The sequence below is a fragment of the Lotus japonicus genome, chromosome 4 (assembly GCF_012489685.1).
Source record: "Lotus japonicus ecotype B-129 chromosome 4, LjGifu_v1.2".
In the NCBI taxonomy this organism is placed as follows: domain Eukaryota; kingdom Viridiplantae; phylum Streptophyta; class Magnoliopsida; order Fabales; family Fabaceae; genus Lotus; species Lotus japonicus.
The window spans coordinates 45,968,010-45,991,133 of record NC_080044.1 but is presented as its reverse complement, the minus strand read 5'-3'; the positions used below and the strand labels follow the sequence as shown (position 1 = coordinate 45,991,133).

At 41.4% G+C, this 23,124-nt stretch overlaps 1 protein-coding gene across 1 annotated transcript; it reads right to left on the bottom strand.

Annotated features, from left to right (window-relative positions):
* Positions 1-21,738: 21,738 nt before the first annotated feature.
* Positions 21,739-22,892, bottom strand: LOC130712073 (ethylene-responsive transcription factor 5-like). The gene has a single exon (XM_057561909.1). The coding sequence runs from the start codon at positions 22,738-22,740 to the stop codon at positions 21,865-21,867; it is 876 nt and encodes a 291-aa protein (XP_057417892.1). The 5' UTR covers positions 22,741-22,892; the 3' UTR covers positions 21,739-21,864.
* Between the last annotated feature and the right edge of the window lie 232 nt (positions 22,893-23,124).

Below are 23,124 nucleotides of genomic sequence, written 5' to 3'. Positions count from 1 at the left end.
AGGTGGATCCTGTCTCCTGAAGTCATTCAGCCCCTTGTTCTGATCCAGAGTCACTTCTCTCTGACGCTAATGTTGGTCACGTGCTTCCTCAGCAGCGCGTCTCATAGCATTGTCATTAGCCTGTGCAGTCACAGCTTGGGCCATAGTGGCCATCATCTCAGCTAGTTGGTTAGAATTCACCATGTTCTGTTAAGTCAAACAAACAGTTAGTACTCATCACAGGATAGCATCTAGCATAATTATACAATATGATTAAGCAATAACTTCAATCAATTCTAAGTGAAAAATCGCTTGGCAGACAATCAATTTTCACTCTTTGCAGAGTCACACAACCTAGCACAGAAGACCTATTCCCCAAGACTCTCGAAAGACTCGACAAGCTCTGATACCACAATGTAACACCCCGATTTCGGTGGCGTCACTTTAGTAACCAAAAAGAAAATAAAGCGGAAAAACATGAATATTTTTTTCCGATTTGTTTAGATAATAAAATAAAAGACTTGTCGAAATAAAGACTCTACAGCGAAAGATAAACATAACTAATGTACAATATATTTACAGCCCCCGCTGTAAGTAGTAAGCCACGTCACGAGTATCCTCCAGTGACGGGAAAGTAACCGAAAGTAGTGCCCGTGGGAAATATGTACAAACCAAAGTAAAAGGTCAAGTGTTCGTAATACAGTCCTCCAAAACGAAAGTAGGTCAGCCCAAAACGGCCTAAACAAGACCTCCTAGTCTGACCAACTCTCTGTGATTTCCATAAAAAAAACCACACAAAAAGCTAACGGTCGGGGACCTACCTTGCCCCAAAATAAGAACATGACGACCAGAGTTGTAACGCTACTCCTACCCAAATCCTGTCCAGAGGAGTACACCCCAGCACTCCCAACTACATGCTGAAATGATCATCGTCCGAATCAGAATCCAGGACGACTAGGTCAGTGTCTGCAACCATCCCCTCTCTCGCTACTGCAACATGCTCCTGGGCTGGTCTCGCGGGTCCGGGACCTGATCCAAAGTCATCAGCAACAGCAACAGTAGGTGAGCTAGAGTCCGATGAAGTCCCTCCCACAGGCTCCTCCTCCGAGGGGTCCTCGTCGTCGGAAGACGACGGTGGTGGTGGTGCTCCTACACCGGGTCCACAGTGCACGCCGGATGGCAGGTTAAAGCTGACAGTGTAACGCCTCAGTACTCCCTCCGTCAACTGTCCCAGACTGTCGACACGATCCTCCATTATTCTCCCCGAGTAGATCGCTCTGTGGCCAGCGTGGTCGACCACCCATGAGCCAGGGATATCCTCATCAAGCATCTCAAACCTAGTCCCCCCCGAAGGGTAGACCATCGTAAACCAATCTGCCATGGACATCTGACAATGGGTGTAGTCCGCCAAAACACAAACAGCAGATGCGAGGGTCAACTCAAGGAATTACATAAGTAATACACCCAGTAGATAAAGTTTAAGGGATAAATACTTAGGCTTAGAAGTTTGTGATAGCATTATAAATTGTATATCTTCCAATTGAATGTAAATGATAATTACTGACAAATAACATATATCAAGTAAGATTAACAAGTAACAATCGCACTCGGCAACTAAGTCAGTATGCATGGTGCATGAATGAGATGACGAGGAACAAGATGCAATCCGGAAGGATGGACACCATCGAGTCAGTCCTATCACCGGCCATAGTGGGACCATTTCCGCTCGGGCGTCTCTTAGACCAAACAAGATGTAGTCAGATCAGCAGTATACCCGCAGGCCTGCCATTTCCGTCTGCTACTAAGAATCACCGCAGTGTTCTTATGTGGAAATCCGGGTCTTATGACCATTTTGGAATCCACCGAGGTCCGGCATCCCACCGTGTATAAACCTCAAAATGAGTGAATGAATGCAACGTGATTAGCCAAACAACGTCTCCGACCTCACTCTTCACGTCGTCACGTGTTCTAGCTAACTTATTGTCTTTAAAAAGAATACCCTAAGGTAAATGTCGATTCTGCGACAAAAGACAATTAATTGTAAAAAGAGTGCAATCACTCATGATAACTTCTCGAGTCATCCGACTCATCTAATTCCGATGGTCAAAAACTGCTCAGCGAGCAAAGAGTACCAATGTACTTGGGACTTATAGTTCCGGCTTATCCTCTAGATAGCCAAACAAATAAAACTGCTCATCGTGCAAAAGAGTATCACCATACTCAGAAACTTATTAATTTCCCTGAAACTTGGATTCAACGACACTTCTCATTTTCCAAAACTAATATTCAAACCCTAAGCTTTCATCTGAGATTGTTATCATTATTTAAAGGGTTCAGAGGTTGTTTAGTGTATTATGAATTTTTCTCGTAAAATAGTTTCCATTTAGTTTTGTCTCTAATCTTATGAGTTTAAAAGATCCTATAATCCCAAGTAACTCCCAGAGAAGGTCTCGATCCACTAAACTATTAATAAGGGCCCGAACCTCCGTTCGTCCCGTCAAACTTACCCAAAATCTCATGATAAGTGTGGCATAACTGCCCGTTATCCTCATTCTAACGTACAACATATATATGTGTAATTGCATAATCAAATTAGCACAATCCAACAGTCATGGCACATATATCAACACATCCTAGATTAACCATTTAACACATAGCATGTGAATCAATATCAACATATCCTAGATTAACCATTTAGCACATAGCATGTGAATCAATATCAATAACAAATCAAGTGATAAATAATCAACAATGTCAGCCGAAGCCTCAGAAAACGGAGACACACATCTCAATTAGTTCACTCGGCCGAAGCCTCCAGAAAACATTTCCCAGACAATCACAATCAAGTGCATAAACAATAAATCAAGTCGAATTCGTCGACACCTAAAGCATTAGCTAGTATTCAGTGAGTAGCCCTCACCTGTAGTTCCTCCAGTGCGTTCCTGCAGCGTTCCTTCACGATCTCCTCCTTCCGCTCCTCAGAATTCCTTAAACGAACCTTAGAGCGAAATCACAGAATTCAATCACAATCAGTCAGAAACTCAGCAAACAATAATTACTAAGGTTACTCGAAGCATTATAAACTCCAAAGTACGATAATCTAACGCGATAAGACGAGTTTTCGAAAAAGAGAAATTTTCCTCCTCCCATTGACGTGCTCTCGGCCACACACATTAAATATGTCCGGCGCTTTTTCTTTAATCAAACTTGATTCCTAGGTTATCATTAGTCGTAACTAAGGCGAATTAAAGCTCGGAAAAATTATCGGATCGAAAACTGACGCAGAGGTATTTTGGTCAGTGTTTTTAGCTCGGAAATTCAAAATTGGAATTTCGAAAAACAAATTAGATGGGGACGTCACCGACGACGTTTATGACAACTAATCCCACTGGCGCTAAGCTCAGTCGAGAGTTTTAAGTCTAAAGAACGAAGCTTTGGTCAGAAAATGGGTATTTTAGCAGAATTGAAGCTCGGCGGCGATTCGGCGAGATTCGGCGAAATGTAATCCGCTAGAAGTACTCTTGGGTTAGTAGAGAATAGGTTTAGACAGAGAAATCAAGTTATTTGGACAGTTTTACAAAAAGCTTGAAACTTTGAGCACATAAAGACATAGAGAAAACCGACAGAATTTACGATCAGAGGTAAGGAATAGCATCTATACCTCGAGGTCTTCGCGTAGCAACTGTCGGTGCAACGATCAGGCAAGAAACGACGAAAATCACTTCCTCCCCTTCTCCTCTCAAGCTCGCGGCCTCTAATGGTGAATGGGGCTTGAATTTTTGATTTTCAAGCTATTTATAGAAGATGGAAAACGCGGGAAAATGAAAATTTCGCGATTCCGATTTTTCCTGTGCATTCCTCTGTGAATTCTAAGATAGGTTTTGGCGACAGAATTCCAGAACTCGAAACAGGTTTCTCAGAATTAAAGCAAACGATCCAAAGTCGGTGTAAATCTATTTTACCCGAAAAACTACTTTTTGCAGTTGATGTCGGATGAGAAAAATTCTTTCTGAAGAAAGATTAGAAACATCGAAAGAAATAGGTGTACGCGTGTGGAATCTTTGTTTGAAGCTCTAAATAGAAAAATTATTCATCGACAGTTTATTTCAACTTTATAGAGCTATCAGGGATTTAGTTGCGGCAAACTTCAGAGAATTAGATTCGGACGTTCGTACATTCCAGGGTTTCGTATCGAAACGCTTGTCATGGAAAGGATTAAGAGAAGTTCTAACATTTCTCTGAAGATTTTTGGAATTAGTTTCTATCGTGCTTTTAAAAGTAAATTAGTCGTTTACTAACGCTCTTGTCCTAGGTATAAGCGAATATTAGTTGCGCTATAACTTATATCGATTATAATGTTATCCTTAACCTTTTCCCGAACTATCTTCTTCATAAATTTATTCCATTTAATGAACACTTGTTCAGTTTTCTTCCTTCACGTTACATCGAACCTAATCGTGAATAGGAATTTTATCAATTTATTCTAAGCTTAAAAACTTGGGTCTCACAACTACCATCTCCAATGATCAACTTTACACTGTCATCAAACCAGCACATCTCCCCATCCCCAAAACACACAGACCACACATCTTTCCACCAAGCTGATGCCTTGGAAGGACAACACAGTGCACCACCAAGCTAAACATCCTCATATTTTGCTCGAATTATCCTACACCATGTGTTGTCCCCTTCTTGAGTCATTCTCCATTTCCATTTCCCTAACAGTGCAACATTGAATTTCTCTAGGTCATTTAACCCCAAACCCCCAAACTCTTTAGGACAGCGCATCCTCTCCCAACTTACCCAAAGGAATTTCCTCATGATGCCTCTTAAGATTTTTGCCACACCTCTCGGAATTCTGAAGAATGATAAATAAAACAACGGGAGCGCAGACAATACGCTCTTGATTAGGCATATGCGGCCACCAAGAGACAAGGACTTCCTACGCTATAGAGAGAGCTTCTTCCTTACTTTATTGATGACCAGCTTCTAGAATTCAATTAACCTCTGATTCCCTTCAATCGTCAAGCCTAAGTAAGTGAAAGGAAGAGCCATCTCCTTGCAATTCAGAAAATTCACAAAACCCCTCAGCACTTCACTCCCCACCGCTACCCCCCCCCCCCCACAACAACTCATCTTGAAATTAATCTTTAACCCGTACGCTAATTCAAAACACCGCAATATACACTTCCATGTTCTAACATTTTCCAAAGTGGCCTCTCCAAAGAAAAGAGTATCATCAACAAACTATAGGAGTGAAACTTCCACCTCTTGGTTAAGTCCCACCTTGACCCCTGATAGTTTATGAGTACTAACCGCCCTCTTCACTAACCCATTCAACCCTTCCGCTACTATTAAGAATAGGAAGGGTGCTAAAGGGTCGCCTTGTCGGATGCCCCTTTCCGGAATGAAATCCTCACTTGGGCTCCCATTTACTAATACAGATACAGTAGAAGATTTCAAACAGCCCATTACCCAATGGATCCACTTTTCGCAAAGCTTCATACGCCTCATCATATACTCAAGAAATGGCCAATCAATTGTATCATATGCTTTCTCGAAATCTACCTTAAACACAAGTGTTGGTTTCTTTTTCCTCTTAGCCTCATGGATTACCTCACTAGCCACAACAACGCTGTCAAGCAGATTTCGACCTCCAAGGAACGTTGATTGATCGGTATCAATTACCTTTGGCAGCACACATTTCAGACGCCTCGCCAACAATTTTGCAATTATCTTGAACATGCACCCGATGAGCGAGATAGGCCTAAACTCGGTTAGGCCTAAACTCGTTTAGGCCATGGGGAGACTCAACCTTTGGGATTAAGGTAATGAAAGACGCATTGTATCCTTTAGGCCAAGTCCCACAATGATGGAATTCCTCCACCATCTTCTGAACTTCACCTTTATAGTATCCCATAATGACTTCAAAAATCGGAAGTTAAACCCATATGGTCCTGGGCTCTTATCACTGGCACATTCCCACACCGCCTCCTTTATCTCTTGTAAGTTAAATTTAGAGCACAAAAAAACATTATCAGCCTCAGAAACTGTCTTGAAAGGCACACCATCCAGCTTGGGACCCCTACCTTGCTGTCTTCTAAACTTTTCCTGGAAAAAATCCGCAACCCCCCTTTTTATCATGTTTGGATCCTCGACCCAACTACTGCCAAGGTTCAGCCCCCCAATGCTATTTATTCTTCTCCTCCAATTAACAACCGCATGAAAGTATTTGGAGTTCAAGTATCCATCCCTTATTCAACGTGTCCTGGATTTTTGAAGGAGAATAGACTCTTCCAGCTTAGAGATTTTCCAGAATTCTGCCATCATCGATTGTCTTTGCCGTACATCCTCTATACTCAAATCCCCATCCTCCGCCTTCAAATCAATCTCATTAAAAGACTCAACCAATACCTTCTTCTTCTCATGTACATTACCAAACACTCCCTTATTCCAAATCTTTAATTGTCCCTTCAAGGCCTTCAACTTTTCTTTTAATACAAATGCTGCCCGACCCTGAACCTGATTCTCATTCCAATTTTCAGCGACAAACTCTTTGAAATTCGGATGTTGTAGCCAACAGTTTAGTACCCGAAACGGCTTTGGTCCCCAGTCCTGACATATGTTTCTTAAGAGTAGAGGGCAGTAGTCTAATACCTCCCTATTTAGAACCAATTGAAAACTGTTTGGCCACGATTCCAGCCACTCCTGTGATACCAAAAACCGGTGTAGTCTTCTCTTAGCTGTTCCGTTCGGTCTGTACCATGTGTACTTCCTCCCTAGCATTGGGATATCAACTAGTTCCATTCTATCAATAAATTCATTAAAAGCCTCATTCTCTCTTCTCCCGTATGTCAATTATGTCGATCGGCCTCTCCTTTCCTCAGAACTCTGGATCGCATTAAAGTCACCTGCGACACACCATGCTGGAATATTGCTAGCAGCTTTCCAGTCGGCCAATTCACCCCACAAGGCTCTCTTCCCTTCCATGCTGCATGGGGAATACACGTTCACTATAACACATGGTTGATTCTAACCTTCCCAAACACCCACCAGGCCAATAAAGCGAGTACTCGAGCACACATTATCAACACTGAACACGCCAACTCTCCAGATGCAGAGAAGCCCACCACCCCTATTCATTGCCAGCACCATCTTCCATTCACAGTTTACATCACCCCAAATGGCACCACACAACCTAGAATCCACTATCTCTAGTTTTGTTTCGTGAATAAGAATCATATCTGCATTCTCCCTACTCACCATCTATTTCATTGATCGCCACTTTACTCTGCTGGCAATCCCCCTTGCATTGAAGCTGATTATCTTCATTGATCACACTTTGGTACCCCATTTGCTGCTCGTCTCACATGTACCTTCCACGAACCATTATCCCTTTTTTCCAGCTCAATTAGCCTCTCTATCATTTCAATGTCTGGCCCTGCCAAAGTGGCCTCACATTCCTTCCCCAGCTTCCAAAACGTTGCTTGCTTCTTCCTTTAAATCCCTTTCCCACTTTGCCCCATTACCCTCAGTCACTCCATGGTCCATAAGTGGGTTACTCAAAGAATAGAGTTGTTGTCTCACATTTTTCCTAACCATAGCAGCATGATTAGATTGAGCAGAAAACAAGGAGGTTGAGACATGGGTCTCTGAAGACTCAGCGTGCTCACCAGAACCCTTCCAATTCTGTGAGTACTCGACATGTTCTTGCTTTCCACAAGTTCCGTCAATAGCTCCTGGGCATGCCCATGATCCTTGTCGATATGAGCCCACCATGGAACTCGCGACCACCGCTTGGTTCGCACTCCAAGCTTGGTCTGATTCCAGGTTCTGAAGCTACCCTCCACCACCATATTTCGCCAATCCACCCCACCACAAACAGGATTCAATCATAGGTCTTCCTTCCCCTGACTAAGATCAACGTTTGCCTCACCAGAATTGCATGCGTTGTTTGTCGCCACATCTGCTCTCTTGGTTGCTTGGTTCTTGATAGTTGAGAAGTGGATCCTGGTAGAATTAATTTTTTTGCCATCCAGACCCATCAATTCCCCAAGGCCCTTAGGAGCACTTATTGGGCCTTTACTAGGCTGGCCGAATTTTTCCGCCAGCCTTAGTAACTTTTGATCCCCTTTTTTAATTTCCTCCATATTTTGAGCTGTTACATTAACAGAATTAATCTCCTTGCCTGGGTCCCGCACGCAGCCCATAATTCCATTCCATAAATCCAATGATTCCTCAATGGTTGGCAAAGAATCCTCACCCTTCCTTTGTGTTTGTACTTTGACCTTGTCGTTACTTTTTGACCCATTCCTTATTCCTAACTGGTGCATTAATTTCCTACTTAAATCATCATGCGTTTCTTCTATCCCATTAAGTGCACCGGAATTTTGTCTCTTCACTGGCGGCAGAACTTGCTCGCCTTCCTCAGCAACGTCGAACTAGCCAGTGCCAACCTCAGACAACTCATAAGCCTCTGTTGACGGAACCTCTTGTACCCACCATCTACTTGACATGTCCTCACCTACCTCCTCCACCAAGCTCACCCCATACACAAAATTATTAATTCTAAGTTTCCTAAACAGCACAATAGGATCCAAAGCCGCAGTCCTTATCTGGAACCTTGCATAATCCACTTTTTTCAGGTTCCTCTGTTTTTCTGTCAATCTCCATCACTTCCCCCAATGGTGCGCCAATAAAATTGAAACATCTTCTGCTCCATATATTCAACGCTAAACCATAGCATCTCACCCAGGTGATTCTATGACCCGGGACAATTGTATGATTCCACCAGTATAGCGATTAAAATATTTCTTCAATCCACCTCTCATCCCCCCTCAAAATCTCCACCACATTCTCATCTCCGCTTCCAGATAGCAGCATCATCTTATCTCCCATGTGCCTGACTTTAATGGAAAGAAAGCCATGCAGGATAAACGCATCTTGTAATGTATCAATCAGAGCAGAGTCATGCAAGGTACCCACCAGGCTCTTACGAAGCCACTCAACTCTACTTTCATTATCCCGCCCCTCAGGGTCTGACCATTCCTCTATATTATTCCCATCTGCTAAACCCACATTGTCTCGCCTAACTTCTCTCTAGCCTTGCTACTCGCTTTTCATTCTTCGTGCTTCCCGATAATCTTGTGCCTCTACCACTACCTGCGCATATGATTTCCTGTGTTCATCTTGCCTTCTCTCCACTACCTTGGCATTGGATTCTGGATTCTGGTATGGTACCCTCATCTTGCCGTTTGGGATCATCGTAGTTTGATTTGTCGGTACCTCGGACGATTGACATGTACCTTCATGTTGCCAATCATGATGGTGGATAATCCACGCTCCAAGCTTGCTGGGTCCTTTTTGTGACGCCCTGAGCTGAGAAGGGCGAGGATTGATCGCCTTCTATGTGGAGGGACGCACCACACCCGAACAAGAGGTATTCCGAGACTGTGTAGGGATGGACTATACAGTTGAGGAGGGCATATATGATTTGATTGTACTACCCATAACAACAAGTTGCAACTTCTTTTCGGGAGCCCAACTGATAAGAACTCCATGGTTAAGTGTGCTTGCCTTGGAGCAATATCGTGATGGGTGACCTCCTGGGAAGTTTTCCCGGGAAGTGCGCGAGTGAGGACAAAGCGCACTGAAAAGACTCGTGTTGTTACCGTGAAACCAGTCGTCAGATCGGGATGTTACAATTGGTATCAGAGCCGACCTCTCCCAGTACGGTGTGGTTCGAGGATGAACCAAGCGGAAGTTGGTGGGCCTGTGACGCCCTGAGCTGAGAAGGGCGAGGATTGATCGCCTTCTATGTGGAGGGACGCACCACACCCGAACAAGAGGTATTCCGAGACTGTGTAGGGATGGACTATACAGTTGAGGAGGGCATATATGATTTGATTGTACTACCCATAACAACAATTTGCAACTTCTTTTCGGGAGCCCAACTGATAAGAACTCCGAGGTTAAGTGTGCTTGCCTTGGAGCAATATCGTGATGGGTGACCTCCTGGGAAGTTTTCCCGGGAAGTGCGCGAGTGAGGACAAAGCGCACTGAAAAGACTTGTGTTGTTACCGTGAGGCCAGTCGTCAGATCGGGATAGGTTTTTATTTCCAAAAAGGTTGAGTTCTTGTCTTTGTAAAATTTTCAATTAGAGCTTTTTCCAAAGTGCTTTCACAAATGTTAATCCCCATCACCGGATCTATGGATTTCACTGATTAGTTTTCTAAAAAGTTGTTTTTTTGAGTTAAGTGATTTTGAGATTTTAATGATTTTAATTTATGCCTTGATTATTTATTTTTTAAATATAAAAGAAATGGCTTTGGAAGTGATTTTAGGAAAAATGAAAATTTATACCTAGGTATGTAGATGTGACCGAGCCTATGGCATGTGTTTTGGGTTTGGAAAATCAATTCTGAAACTTGTTTTTGTTTAGTGAGAATCATAAGCTAAGTGTGAGGACTAAAAGGTTATTATGGGAAGTTTTCCCGGGAAGCGCGCGAGTGAGGACAAAGCGCGCTGAAAAGACTCGTGTTGTTACCGTGAGGCCAGTCGTCAAGTTAGGATGTTATACTTTTCATCCAGAAATCTTTCAAACCCAAACCTCTTGCCTCCTTTGTCCTTCTTCCTTGGGATGAAGACCTCCCACACTCTTCCATACCTCTGAAACACACCCCACAATTCTTTTTCCCCAAATTTATCGGGGAAATGAGTGAAGTAGAAAGAAGTGATTCTTCCATTGTCGGCGATTCTGCGCTTGTCCTCCCATCGTTGAACACTATCCTCGTCTGATAGTTGTTGTTGTCTAGCCTTTGGTGTCTCAATCCTACTAGGTCTCCTAACCTCCACCTACTCCCTCACAAAACTCCCTCCTGTTTCTCTCTCTTGTTTCCCTCTCATCTCTCTCACGATTCAGGGTCACGTCTTCTCTTTTGAGTACGTCAACCCACCCACGTTTTTAGGTTGATTAATTTTCCAAACCACTTATTTTGAAGGATTAATTCATAACCAATATCTTGTCTTTAATTTTTTTTTTTATCCGAGCAACCCACCTCAAAATGAGAGGAGGACAGGGGCGTATCTAGGGTGGGGCCATGACCCCTGCAAGATTTTGTTTCAACGGCTATAGGTATTTTTATATAGTTCCCTACAAATTTTTGTTGTTGAATTTTAGTCTCATCTCTCAATTTTCACAAATTGATACTTTACAACGTCATGGTGAAACTAGATGAAGTTCTCATTTTTAATTAATAACAAGTTTGATAAACTTATTTGGTGAAACATAATTTCTTAGGTTCTTTAAAATATAAATGAGAATGCATTTAATTCTTCTCAATGAAGAGATACGACAGCACCTTCTAAAATATTGCTTGGTTTCGAATTTGCTTTTATGTTAAATGTAATGAAAGAAATATTGTGAATCAATGACACAATTTGTCAGTCCTTACAACTATTAAAAAATTTGTCATTTCAACTAAGACATTATCATTAAGATGTTTCCCGAGATCCTAATTTAAGAAAAATGCCTACATTATATTGATCTTTTTGTCTTTCAGCTAGATTGATATGTCTTGTTTTGGAACTTCCTATTTCAATTTTATCTATATAGCGATCTTTTTTTGCAACGAGAGTTGTTAAGACTCGAGTTCACAACAAAATTGAAGATGATTTTCTCAGAAATGTATTAGTTGTACATATTAAGCGACAAATTGTTGAATATTCATAATTGATGTAATAATAAGTATATTAGTACGTATTATTAAAGAACAAAAATGTGTATTTAAATACTTTTTTGTATTATTTGATGCTCCAGTGACATTCTTTAGTCTTTAACTCCGGCCTCCGCAACGAAAAATTCTTGGATAACGCCTCGGGAGCGAGGTGTAATGTTCAATCCATATTTTTTTTTCGAAAGTGAAATATATAGATAATATAGAAAGAGATAACAACCAAAAGAGCAGCCACCTCAAGAAAGAGAAGCGGTTGCTCGCCCTCAACAGAAACCGCAGAGGGAGAGCAACAACTCTATTAAAAAATCACTATACAACACCCACCCCAAAAGCTCAAACTACCTATAGGTTCTATACAGCAAAAAATCCTTGCCACAAAAAAACTTCCAAAAGGCTCAAAACACCAACAACCCCTCACAACCCCAAGAAACAAACGCCCTACCAAAGAACCTCACCAATCAACCAAACATCACCTACCAAGATAGCTATCTCTAAGAAGTTTCGCGCGCCGAAATCTGGGCTGCAATCTGGTTCAAAGCAACGTCATCAGAGCAGGAATAAATTAGGCCCAACCGTTTCCCCATCAAAAGGGCACTCCTTGCCCTAGTCAAAACACCTCGTGGTTCAGAGAATTCTGCCGGCAAAAGCATCAATTGCCGCCCTTCGGCAGAGACCTCCGAAGGCAAACTGGGAGGGGTTGAGCTCGAGAATTGGCTCAGCTCTTTGTCATATTTAAATAGCATTTCAATCGATTTCACATTTTTTATGTGAGTTGATGGCATGGTGGAGCATGTTAGCCCATTTTCCCACTCTTATCCATAATAAATTAGAGTTAATGGTAAAATTAGTCCCTAAGTTTGTAAGCAAGTTTGATTTCAAATCCTCTGAGGAAAAATAACGTTTAATGGCGGACAAAAACCACCCGTAATTATAAAAATGACCGCCACTAAACGTCATTTTGTCTCCGAGGGACTAAAATCAAACTTGCTTACAAACTCAGAAACTAATTTCACCGATATTATAGAAATTGTAAGAGATGTCATCAAAAAATTAAAAAAAAAAGTCCATATATCAAGGATAAGAGTAAGTTTTGATTGATTCACATTTTTTTTTTTTCACTTTTTTCACTTATCTCTAATTTGTATTATATCATGATAACTGTTATATCACATATTTTCTAAAGTTTTAATTCATTCACACTTCACTTTCTCTTTCATCTAATGTTTATCATCTTTATATTCCTATTTCTCACTTTTATTCTATTTTATATATCTCTCATTTCTTTTTTGTCTTTATATACGTTTAGGTGTAAGTGTATTTTCAGTAAGAGTAAAACTTCATTGCTTCTATTACTATATGTTCTAGGTATGAGGTGAATATGACGCGTGGGGAGAATATTTTTCAAAGATTAAGGTAAATAATCATCTAATATGAAGGTTTATGATATTATCTTTACCACACTTTCTCTTCAATTTTAATTCCACACACTTTCTCTTCATATTCCACTCTTCTTAATCCATTGCATCATCTACCAAATATGTGACCTAACATTTATTGAGTGTATGCATAATTTGTGAATGAATTATTATTACTATATGACATATGATACATATGTGGCTTATCCCTTTAAGTTTCCGATATATTCATTCACCTAGTCATTAATCTTTTTTTATAATGTTCAATCCATATTATATTAGGAGATCAACTGCAGATGACCTGCTCCATCTCTTTAGAGATTGTAGTGTGGTTCGCCCCTTTTGGCAGGCAGCAGTGGTCGGTGGTTGTGATCCTTCTTTCTTCAGTGCAGATTGGAGTTCTTGGCTTGCGGGTAATATCTCAGGTAATACTTGGAAAACTCGGGTTTGGATTGGCCTCAGTTCTTCTCTTCAGCGCTTTCTGTTATATGGCGAATGAGGAATGATTTCGTCTTCAATAGCAACCCTCGTAATCCTTCACGTATTTGGGGCTTTATTCGTGCTCTTGGCATGGAAGAAATTGTTACAGATACAGCTCTAGATTCCTCGTTCAGTTCCTTGCAAGGTCAGCTTGTTGACATGTTTGCTGGATCAAGCTCGAGGAACAGTTTACATTGTTGGGACAAGCCTCCAGAGGGGTGGGTCAAACAGAATGTGGATGGGGCTTTGAGATCTGATCTTCTAGGAAGTTGTGGCGGGGTTCTTAGGGATGCTGATGGAGTTTGGAAGCTGGGCTTCAGCCGCAACCTTGGCGATGTTAGCTATCCTAACGTCTTTCTGATTGAGCTCCTTGCAGTCCAGATAGCTATGAACTTGGTCATCAGTCGGGATTTCCCACAAGTGATTATTGAGAGTGATTCCCAAGATGTGATAGATTTTTGAATAACTATGAAGCCTCTTCTCACCAGTATGGCAAGATTGCTCATGCCATCCTTCAGCTGAAATCAGTTCATGGGGCTATTGTTTTCTAGCATGTTCCAAGGAGCTCGAATTCCGTGGCTGATTACCTAGCTAAGGTGGGCCTCTCCCTTCCTTTTGGGACACATACCTTTGATTCTCCTTTTGGCGAGTGTCACTCCCTGTTAGGGCGGGACTTGGACCCTTCCTCTCCCTCCCCTATAGGGTCTTTTAACCCTTAGTTTTTGCTTCTGAGGCCTAGCCTCTCATGTGTAACAAAAAAAAGGAGATCAACCAGTCCCGTCTCTTTATACGTTGGTCATTTTACCCCTCTATCAGGATAAATTATACGAAAATAGAACAACTCATTTGCTTAACGTTTGAAATTGTAACTTTATGAAACCCAACTGATCCCTTTGGACCCGGCACATTCCCATTAGACACACAAACCTTTCTTAGAGACTTCATATCGATTGGGCTAAGATAGGTCTATCAACCCGTAGGTCTTATCTCTTGGGTCCAACGTCAACGAAGCCATTTGTACGAACATAAAAGGTCACTTCCAAGCTCTTTCAACTTCATCGGTTGAAGGCTTACCAATAAAGCTCGACGACACATCAATGAAGACCTTAGCATTCCAATAATTGATCAAAATCAATGGAAAATTAACGATGGCGGCAACCGTTACTCCACAGAACATGAGCATACTACCCCAACATCTTGATGAACAAACTCAGGCCTTTAAGAGAGTTTCAGAGCAAGTGGAAGAATAACTTACTCAAACAATTCACATAGACCTTAAGCTTAGATTTTACCCTAAAGCTGGGGATCCTTGGTTCACTAAGTCTAGATCACCAATGAACAATTTGATTGATTCAATATTTCTAATGTTCCATGTGTCACTACAAAAATTCAGAGGTTTAGCGTCGATGGATTAGCGACGGTTGGTACTAACCGACGCTTAAATCTTGTCATCGATCAGGATGGGCGACGCTAAGGAAAAAGTGTTATATGGCGGTATTTTGGGACTGGCGTCAGTTTCAACCAGCGTTAAATTAACATTTTTTTAAGAAAAATATTAACGACAGTTGACACTACTGTTAAGAATCATATATATTCATTCACTCTTCACTTAGATTCATTCTTCTCTCTTCGTTCAGCGCACCCTCCTCTCCTCCACCGTGCCCTCCCCCTTTACTTTCTCCTCCACTGCATTCTCCTTTCCTCCATCGCGTCCTCTTCTCCTCCATCTTGCCCTCCTCCCTTCCACCGCAAGCGATTTCATATGTGTTCTTCGGTTTCAATCTCTTGTTATGGTTCCACTTTCTACTGAGATTCTAAATCTCTAATACATATTTGTGCTTCTCAATCTGATTTCGTATTTCATTTGCCCTAATTTTGCAAATTTTGGAACATAATTGCTAATTTCAATTTTCAAGCATACACGGTACAAGGGAAAAATTGGACAATAGTTACGCTGGTTTCATCTATACATTCCCACTAATATCTAAATTGAATTTAAAAAATCAAATATATATATTGAAAAGTGGGATATAACAAGTATGGTAGAAAAAATAGTTTAATTTGGAAGTGAGAATTGGTGAAGGAATAAATAAAAATAAAATAGGACGATTAGTTGCGGTTACAACTGAGGTTAGTCTAAAAATAAGACTAGTGGCGGTTGCAACCGATGTAAGTCCATTATCGAAACAGTTTCAAAAAATTAGTTTCGCAGCGGTTAATTCGCCGCTAGTGCTTAGGACGTATCTAGCGGTGATTGTGTCAGCGGTTGCCTTTTTCTACCGCTAACCTGCTTTATAGTGTCAAATATTGTAACACCCCGATTTCGGTGGCGTCACTTTAGTAACCAAAAGAAAATAAAAGCGGAAAAACGTGAATATTTTTTTCGATATTTGTTTTCAGTAATTAAAGACTCGTCGGATTTAAACATGCATCGACGAAAAATAAACAAGACTAATATACAATATATATATACACTCCCCACAGTAACCAGTAAGCCACGTCACGAGTAACCTCCAGTGACGGGAAAGTAGTGCCTGACGGCAAATATGTACAACACAAAATATAAGGTCCGTATCCTGATATAAAGTCCTCCAACAAGAAAGTAGGCCAGCTCAAAACAGCCCGAAGACCTCCTAATCCGACCAACTCCCTGTGACTCTCGTCAAGAGAACCACACAAAAAGCTATAGGTCGGGGACCTACCCTGCCCCAAAACGAGAAAAACTGAAGATCAGAGCCACGACGCTACTCCTACCCTAATCCCGACTAGAGGAGTACTACACACCACTCCCAGCTACGCATCACCGTGATCGTCGTCTGAATCTGAATCCAAGACGATCACGTCAATGACGGCATCGGTCCTCGCAGCGGGTCCCACGGGTACTGTACCCGAACCCAAGACAGCAGCAGCCGCGACGGTGGGTGAGCTAGACTCAGATGAAGCCCCTCCTACTGGCAACTCCTCTGAAGGATCCTCCTCATCCTCAGGTGAAGGTGGCGGTACCACAACTCTAGGGCCACAATGCACGCCCGGGGGTAGGTTGAAGCTAACCGTGAGGCGTCTCAAGACTCCTTGCGTCAGGTTCCCCATTCGGTCCACGTGGTCCTCCATTATTCGCCCCGTGTAAATGGCTCGGTGACCTGCGGGGTCGACCACCCAAGAGCCCGGGGTGTCTGTATCTAGCAACTCAAATCTGGTCCCCCCCGAAGGGACGACCATCTCGAACCAGTCGGACATCGACATCATCTGACAAAAAGGGCATACATAGCCCCCCACACAGGTAGCACGCGCAAGGGTCAACTCAAAGAATTACATAATAGTACATCCAATAGGCAAATATTAAGTAGTAGCCACATAGTCTTAATTATGAATGTCAACATTATAAATTGCATAACCTGCCAAATAGAAATAAATAACATTTGCTGACACTTATCATATCTCAAACAACATTAACAGGTAACAAATACAAACAGCAACTATAATCAGCATGAATGGTGCATGAAGTGCATATGCAAAGGAACAAGATGCATTCCGGAGGGATGGGCACCAACGAGTCAGCGCTAACACCAGCCACGGTGGGACCATTTCTGCTCGGGTGTCTCTTATACCAAACAAAGTGTAGTCAGATCAGCAGTAAACCCGCAGGCCTGCCATTTCCGTCTGCTACCAAGAATTACCGCAGTGTTCTTACATGGAAATCCGGGTCTTATGACCATTTTTGGAATCCAACGAGGTCCGGCATCCCACCGTGTATTAACCTCAATGAGTGCATGAATGCAAGTGGTTAGCCAAACAACGTCTCCGACCTCACTCGTCACGTCGTCACGTGTTCTAGCTAACTAATTGTCTCTAAAAAGAATACCCTAAGGTAAATGTCGATTCTGCGACAAAAGACAATTAATTATAAAAAGTAACTCATGATGATTTCTCGAATCATCCAACTCATCTCCATCCGATGGTCAAAAACTGCTCAGCAAGCAAAAAGTACCAATGTACTTGGAAACTACCCGTTTCCCGGCTTATCCTTCAGATAGCCTAACAACAAATCAGCTCATCGAGCGAAAGAGTATCAACATACCCGAAAACTTATTAATTTCTCGGCTTATCCTTTAGATAGCCCAAACAACAAATCAGCTCATCGAGCGAAAGAGTATCAATATACTCGGAAACTCATTAGTTTCCTCAAAACTTGGACTCGACGACACTTCTCACTTCCCAAAACTAATATTCATTTCTTAAGCTCTTAATTGAATTTGGAATCTTTAATTAAAGGTTTAGATGTTGTTTAATGTCTTATGAATTTTCCTTATAAAATAATTTCCATTTAGTTTTATCTCAAGTCTTATAAGTTTCAAAAGATCCCATGATCCCAAATAACTCCCAGAGAAGGTCTCGATCCATCAAAACAATATCAAGGGTCCGAACCTCGGTCCGTCCCGTCAAACTTTCTCAAGATCTCACAATAAATTCTGGCATAACAGCCCGTTATCCTCACTCTGACGAATAACAGATATATGTGTATTTGCATAACCAAAGCAACACAATCCAACAGTCAAGGCACATATATCAACACATTGAAGAATAACCAGGTAGCACATAGCATATAGGGAAAATATCACACATCCTAGATTAACCAGGTAGCATTTAGCATGTGAATCAACCTCAACAACAATCAATCAATAAAAGATTATCAATTGTCAGCCGTAGCATCAGAAAACGTTTTTCCCAATCAAACACAATCAAGTGCATAAACAATAAATCAAGTCGAAATCGTCGACACCTAATTCATTATCTAGTATTCAGTGAGTAGCCCTCACCTGTTGGTTTTCCAGCTTGTTCCTCAAAGCTTCCTTCACAATCTTCCTCTTGAACTTCACAAAGTTCTGCAAACGAACCTTAGGACAAATTCACAGAAATCAATCACAATGAGTCAGAAACTCAGCAAACAATACGTACTAGGGTTACACGAAACACTACAAACTCCGAAGTACGACAATCTAACGCGTTAAGACAAGTTTTCGAAAAAACGAAATTTCCCCCCCCCCCCCCCTTGGTGTGGAGCTCTCGGCCACTTTTCATAAATAGGTGGGTCGATTTTTCTTCGACCAAACTTGGTTCCTAGGTTATCATTAGCCGTAACTAAGACGGTTCTAAGCTCAGAAAAATTTTCGGATCAAAAACTGTCACAAGGGTATTTTGGTCATTATTTTCAGCTCAGAATTTCAAAACTGGATTTTCGAAAAACAAATTGGATGGGGACGTCAACAACGACGCTTTTGACGACTAATCCTACTAGCACTAAGCTAAGTCGTGAATTTTTAGCGTAATGAACGAAACTTTACCTATAAATGGGTTTTTCTAACAGAAATGGATCCCGACGGCATTTCGGCGACATTCGGCAAAATGTAATCCGCTAAACACGCTCAGGAGCATGCAGGGAATGAGTTTAGACACTGAAATCAGCTTATTTGGACAGTTTTACAAAAAGCTCAAAACTTTGAGCACAGAAAGACATAGAAGAAGTCGACAGAAACGACGATCAGAAGTGAGATATGGTATTCCTACCTCGAGGTCTTCGATTAGCAACGAACTGTGCGGCAAACGGGCAAGAAACGGCGAAAATCAAATCCTCCTCCTCTCCTTGGAAGCTCGCGGGTTTTGGGAAGAAATGGGGTGGGTTTTTGAAATTTTTTCATTTTCCCGCTATTTATAGGTTTTGGAAAATTTGGAAAAATGAAAATTTCGCGATTCCGATTTTTCCTGCGTATTCCTCGGAGAATTCTAAGAGAGGTTCTGGCGACAGAATTCCAGAACTCAAAATAGGTTTCTTGGAATTTAATCAAACGATCAAAAATCGGTGTAAATCGATTTTACCCGAAAAACTACTTTTTGCAGTTGATGTCGGATGAGAAAACTTCGTTCTGAAGAAAGATTAGAAATATCGAGAGAAATAGGCCTACGCGGGTGGAATCTTCATTTGAAGCTCCGAATAGAAAAAGTCTTCATCGTCCGTAGATTTTAGGGTTTCTGAACTATCAGGGTTTCGGTTTCGGCAAACTTCCGAGTATTGGAATTCGGCGTTCGTACATTCCAGGGTTTCGTATCGAAACGCTTGTTTAGAGACGATCAAGAGAAGTTCTAACATTTCTCTGAAGATTTTTGGAATTAGTTTCCGTTGTGTCTTAAAATATAAATTAGTTATTTACTAGCGCTTTTGACCTAGGTTTAAGTGAATATTAATCGTGTTATAACTTTTATCGACTTTGATACAATCCTTAGCATTTTCCTGAACTTTCTCCTTCACAAATTTGTTCCATTCAATATATACTTGTTCAGGTTTTCCTTCACGTTACATCAAATTAATCGTGATAAGGAATTTTATTCGATTTATTCCAAACTTAAAAACTTGGGTCTCACAAATATCAGTTGTTAAATCGCCGTTGGTGTTGCTAATCAAAAAAAAATTGACTGACGTTAAATCACAAAATTTTGTGAGCGTATATTCCAACTAAAACAAGTTTTAATTGGATGAAGAATTCTCAATGGAGTGCCTTCGTACCACATTGTATTATGATTGATATGAGATGTCATCAAAAATTGAAATAGTCAAGGAGAGAAGTGATGTTTATTAAAGAATAAAGAATAAGGTTAACGATCATCTTCTATAGAATAATTATATCTTCACACCTCAAAAAAGTGAAAGAAAAGAGAGATAGGAAGAAAGAAAAGAGAAAATAAAGATGTGATAGGTGATTTGATTGATAGAGAAAAGAGATATAGTGCATGTGGAAAATGAGTTGAGAGGTGTGTATATGATAGATGATATATACATTTTTTTTTATTGACAATTGTTAATTGTTAGTAATGTTAGTAAATTAGTCATTCAGTTTTCAGATGAAGCAAAAAAAAAAAAGTAAATTAGTCATTCTTAGGGTTCGAACCCTCCACCCTTCACTATTCATCTCACCCAACCCTTATATTTTTAACTCTTACCACTTGAGTTATTATTCGGGCACATATACATAAGTATTCATTTATTTATTCTCTTCGTTTTTTATTATATTCACTCAACACCAAAAAAGATCTAGTCATTAATCTTTTTTAATGAACTTAACGATTTTTTGGTCGTGGCCAAAGTATTTCCACCGCCAACAGCTGTGAGACTAATCAGAGTTTCAAATTGCGGACCACATCACGTGATGCGGCCGCAATATTGCTGTTGCGGTGCACGCCGCAACCGCATCGAACAGCAATTGCGGTGAGATTTCAATTCACGGAAAATACTGTTATGTAACCGCAATATGACCGCAACATGACCACAACGTCACCGCAATCTACTGTTGCGGCCGCTACAAGGTTCCATTGGCAGCAATCCTCCATCAGTTGAAGTGTGGAACTCGGATCTGATGTGATGTGCTTCATAATTTCATTTTCTTATGGATTTAGCTTGCTTCCAAATGTCCAAAGTCCAAACTGCAGAATTTAGTTAACCTCTCCTTCATCTGTTCTCTACACCAATAAAAAAGGCTGATAGAATATGGAAGGATTCATTTCCCTCAGAGGCCACACCCGTGTGTATGTATGTAGTGCGACTGTGGTGGGTGGTGCACGGTGGGTTTGCAGGTTGTAGCAGGTTTGTGCGGCGGTTGTGGTCTCTGTTTTTTTAATTTTCTCTGTCGATGGAATTGCAGGTGAGTTGGGTGAACAAGAAGAAAAGGGGAATAGGTTATAAAATAGATTAATTTTATGTGAAAATGTTTGGTTGTAAAAGGGAAACATATCTGATTTGAATTATTGTTTCTATATTAATCTATGTAGGGTGAGGAGAATTAGGAGATACATTTCATACATACCGAAAAGATATGGTAATAATTATAGTAATTTTTTTACGTATTGTGTGAATAAATAAAAAATTCACGCTGCACAGCCGCAACCCGCATTGCGGTAGCCGCATTGCTCGCATCCGCAATGACCGCAACTGCAGCTGCAACCGCGACCGTATCCGCAATTTAAAACCCTGAGATTAATCTCTCGTTCAGCGATCAGCTCACTAAGTGGTAGAGGCTGATCAATGAGTTTTATGTATTTGTGAACTTAACGATTTAAATAGAAACAACTAGGCATTTAAATTCTTGCAAAAACGTAGTGAATGAATTAAATAAACTTGTGAAATGTACATACATGATGATGCTCATCTCTTAATCAAGGATGCAACAAAAGTCAAACCAAAAAAACATAGTCCTAGATGAGTAATTTCACACCATCATTAACTGTGAATGAAAAGCCGGAAGGGGAGATAACGGCGACAACGGCGGCACCGTGAAAATCCCCTTCACATCACTGTCCCATACCCCGGTCCAAATAGACGGCGTCAACGGCGTCTCCTTAACTTCCGATTCCGTGGTTTTCTCCCTTTTCACCACCGCCTTAACTTCCACCACCTCCTCTTCACGGCGGCGTTTCCTGTCACTCTCTCCGTCGCCGGAGGCAGCGGCGGCGGCGACATCAAGAGGAAAGTTCAGTATGGCTTTCGACCCGCGAAGCTTGAACGCAGCCCGGTCATAAGCCTTAGCAGCTTCGATGGCGGTGTCGAAAGTCCCGAGCCACACCCTCGAACCACGCTTGTTCGGGTCGCGAATCTCAGCGGCGAACTTCCCCCACGGCCTCTGGCGGACACCTCTGTAGTGCTGTTTCTTCTCCGCGGGCTCAGGTTGGGCCTGCACGACCGGGTCCGGATTCGGATCCGGGTTTCCGAACTGGATCCACTCGGTGGTTTTCTTAGGTAGAGCGATTTGCAGCGAGGGCTTCCGTGCGAGTCGTTGCGGCGGAGCAACCGGTGTTTGTAGGTCAATCGGGTGTGGTTTGAACTCAAATTCAAACAGGGGAAGTTGATTTTGTGTATCAAAGTAATGATCTAGAGAGATGTTGGAAGAAGAGGAAGAGGAATCAGAGGAAGAAGATTGAGTGGGGCTAGTGTTTGATGTTGTTATTTCATCAAATTGTTGAAACCAAGGTTGTTGTTGTTGTTGTGGTGGTTGTTGATTGTTTTTGGGAGTTGGGAGTGGAGAGAGTTCACCTAGGAGATGCAATTTGATTTGTTTGAGAGCTGAAATTTCATCAGCATAAGCCATGTTTCTTGAGTTTAATTTTATTGATGAGTTGATTGATTCTAAAAAAGATGAAGGAGGAGAAGAAGAGAATGGTATAGAAATATTGAGAGAAGAGGATAAGGGAGGTTTGGGTGAGTCTAAGATGAGAGGAAAAGGGGTTATATATAGAATGAGGAATGGAGAGAGTTTACTTTGGAGTGAGGCGGTAAGGATGGAAGGAGGAAGGATCGTATTTCCTTCTCAATTATTATTCTTTCTCTTTTTTTTTTCTCTTTCTTTCGTAATGATGATGGCTGCTGCCTTTAATTTTAAGTTTAAGTTGAACATTGATCCAAATTGTGTCTAACTCAAGTGTATCTCATCTTGGTAATTTGCCCATTGTTCACTGTTTTTGTCGTTTCTCAT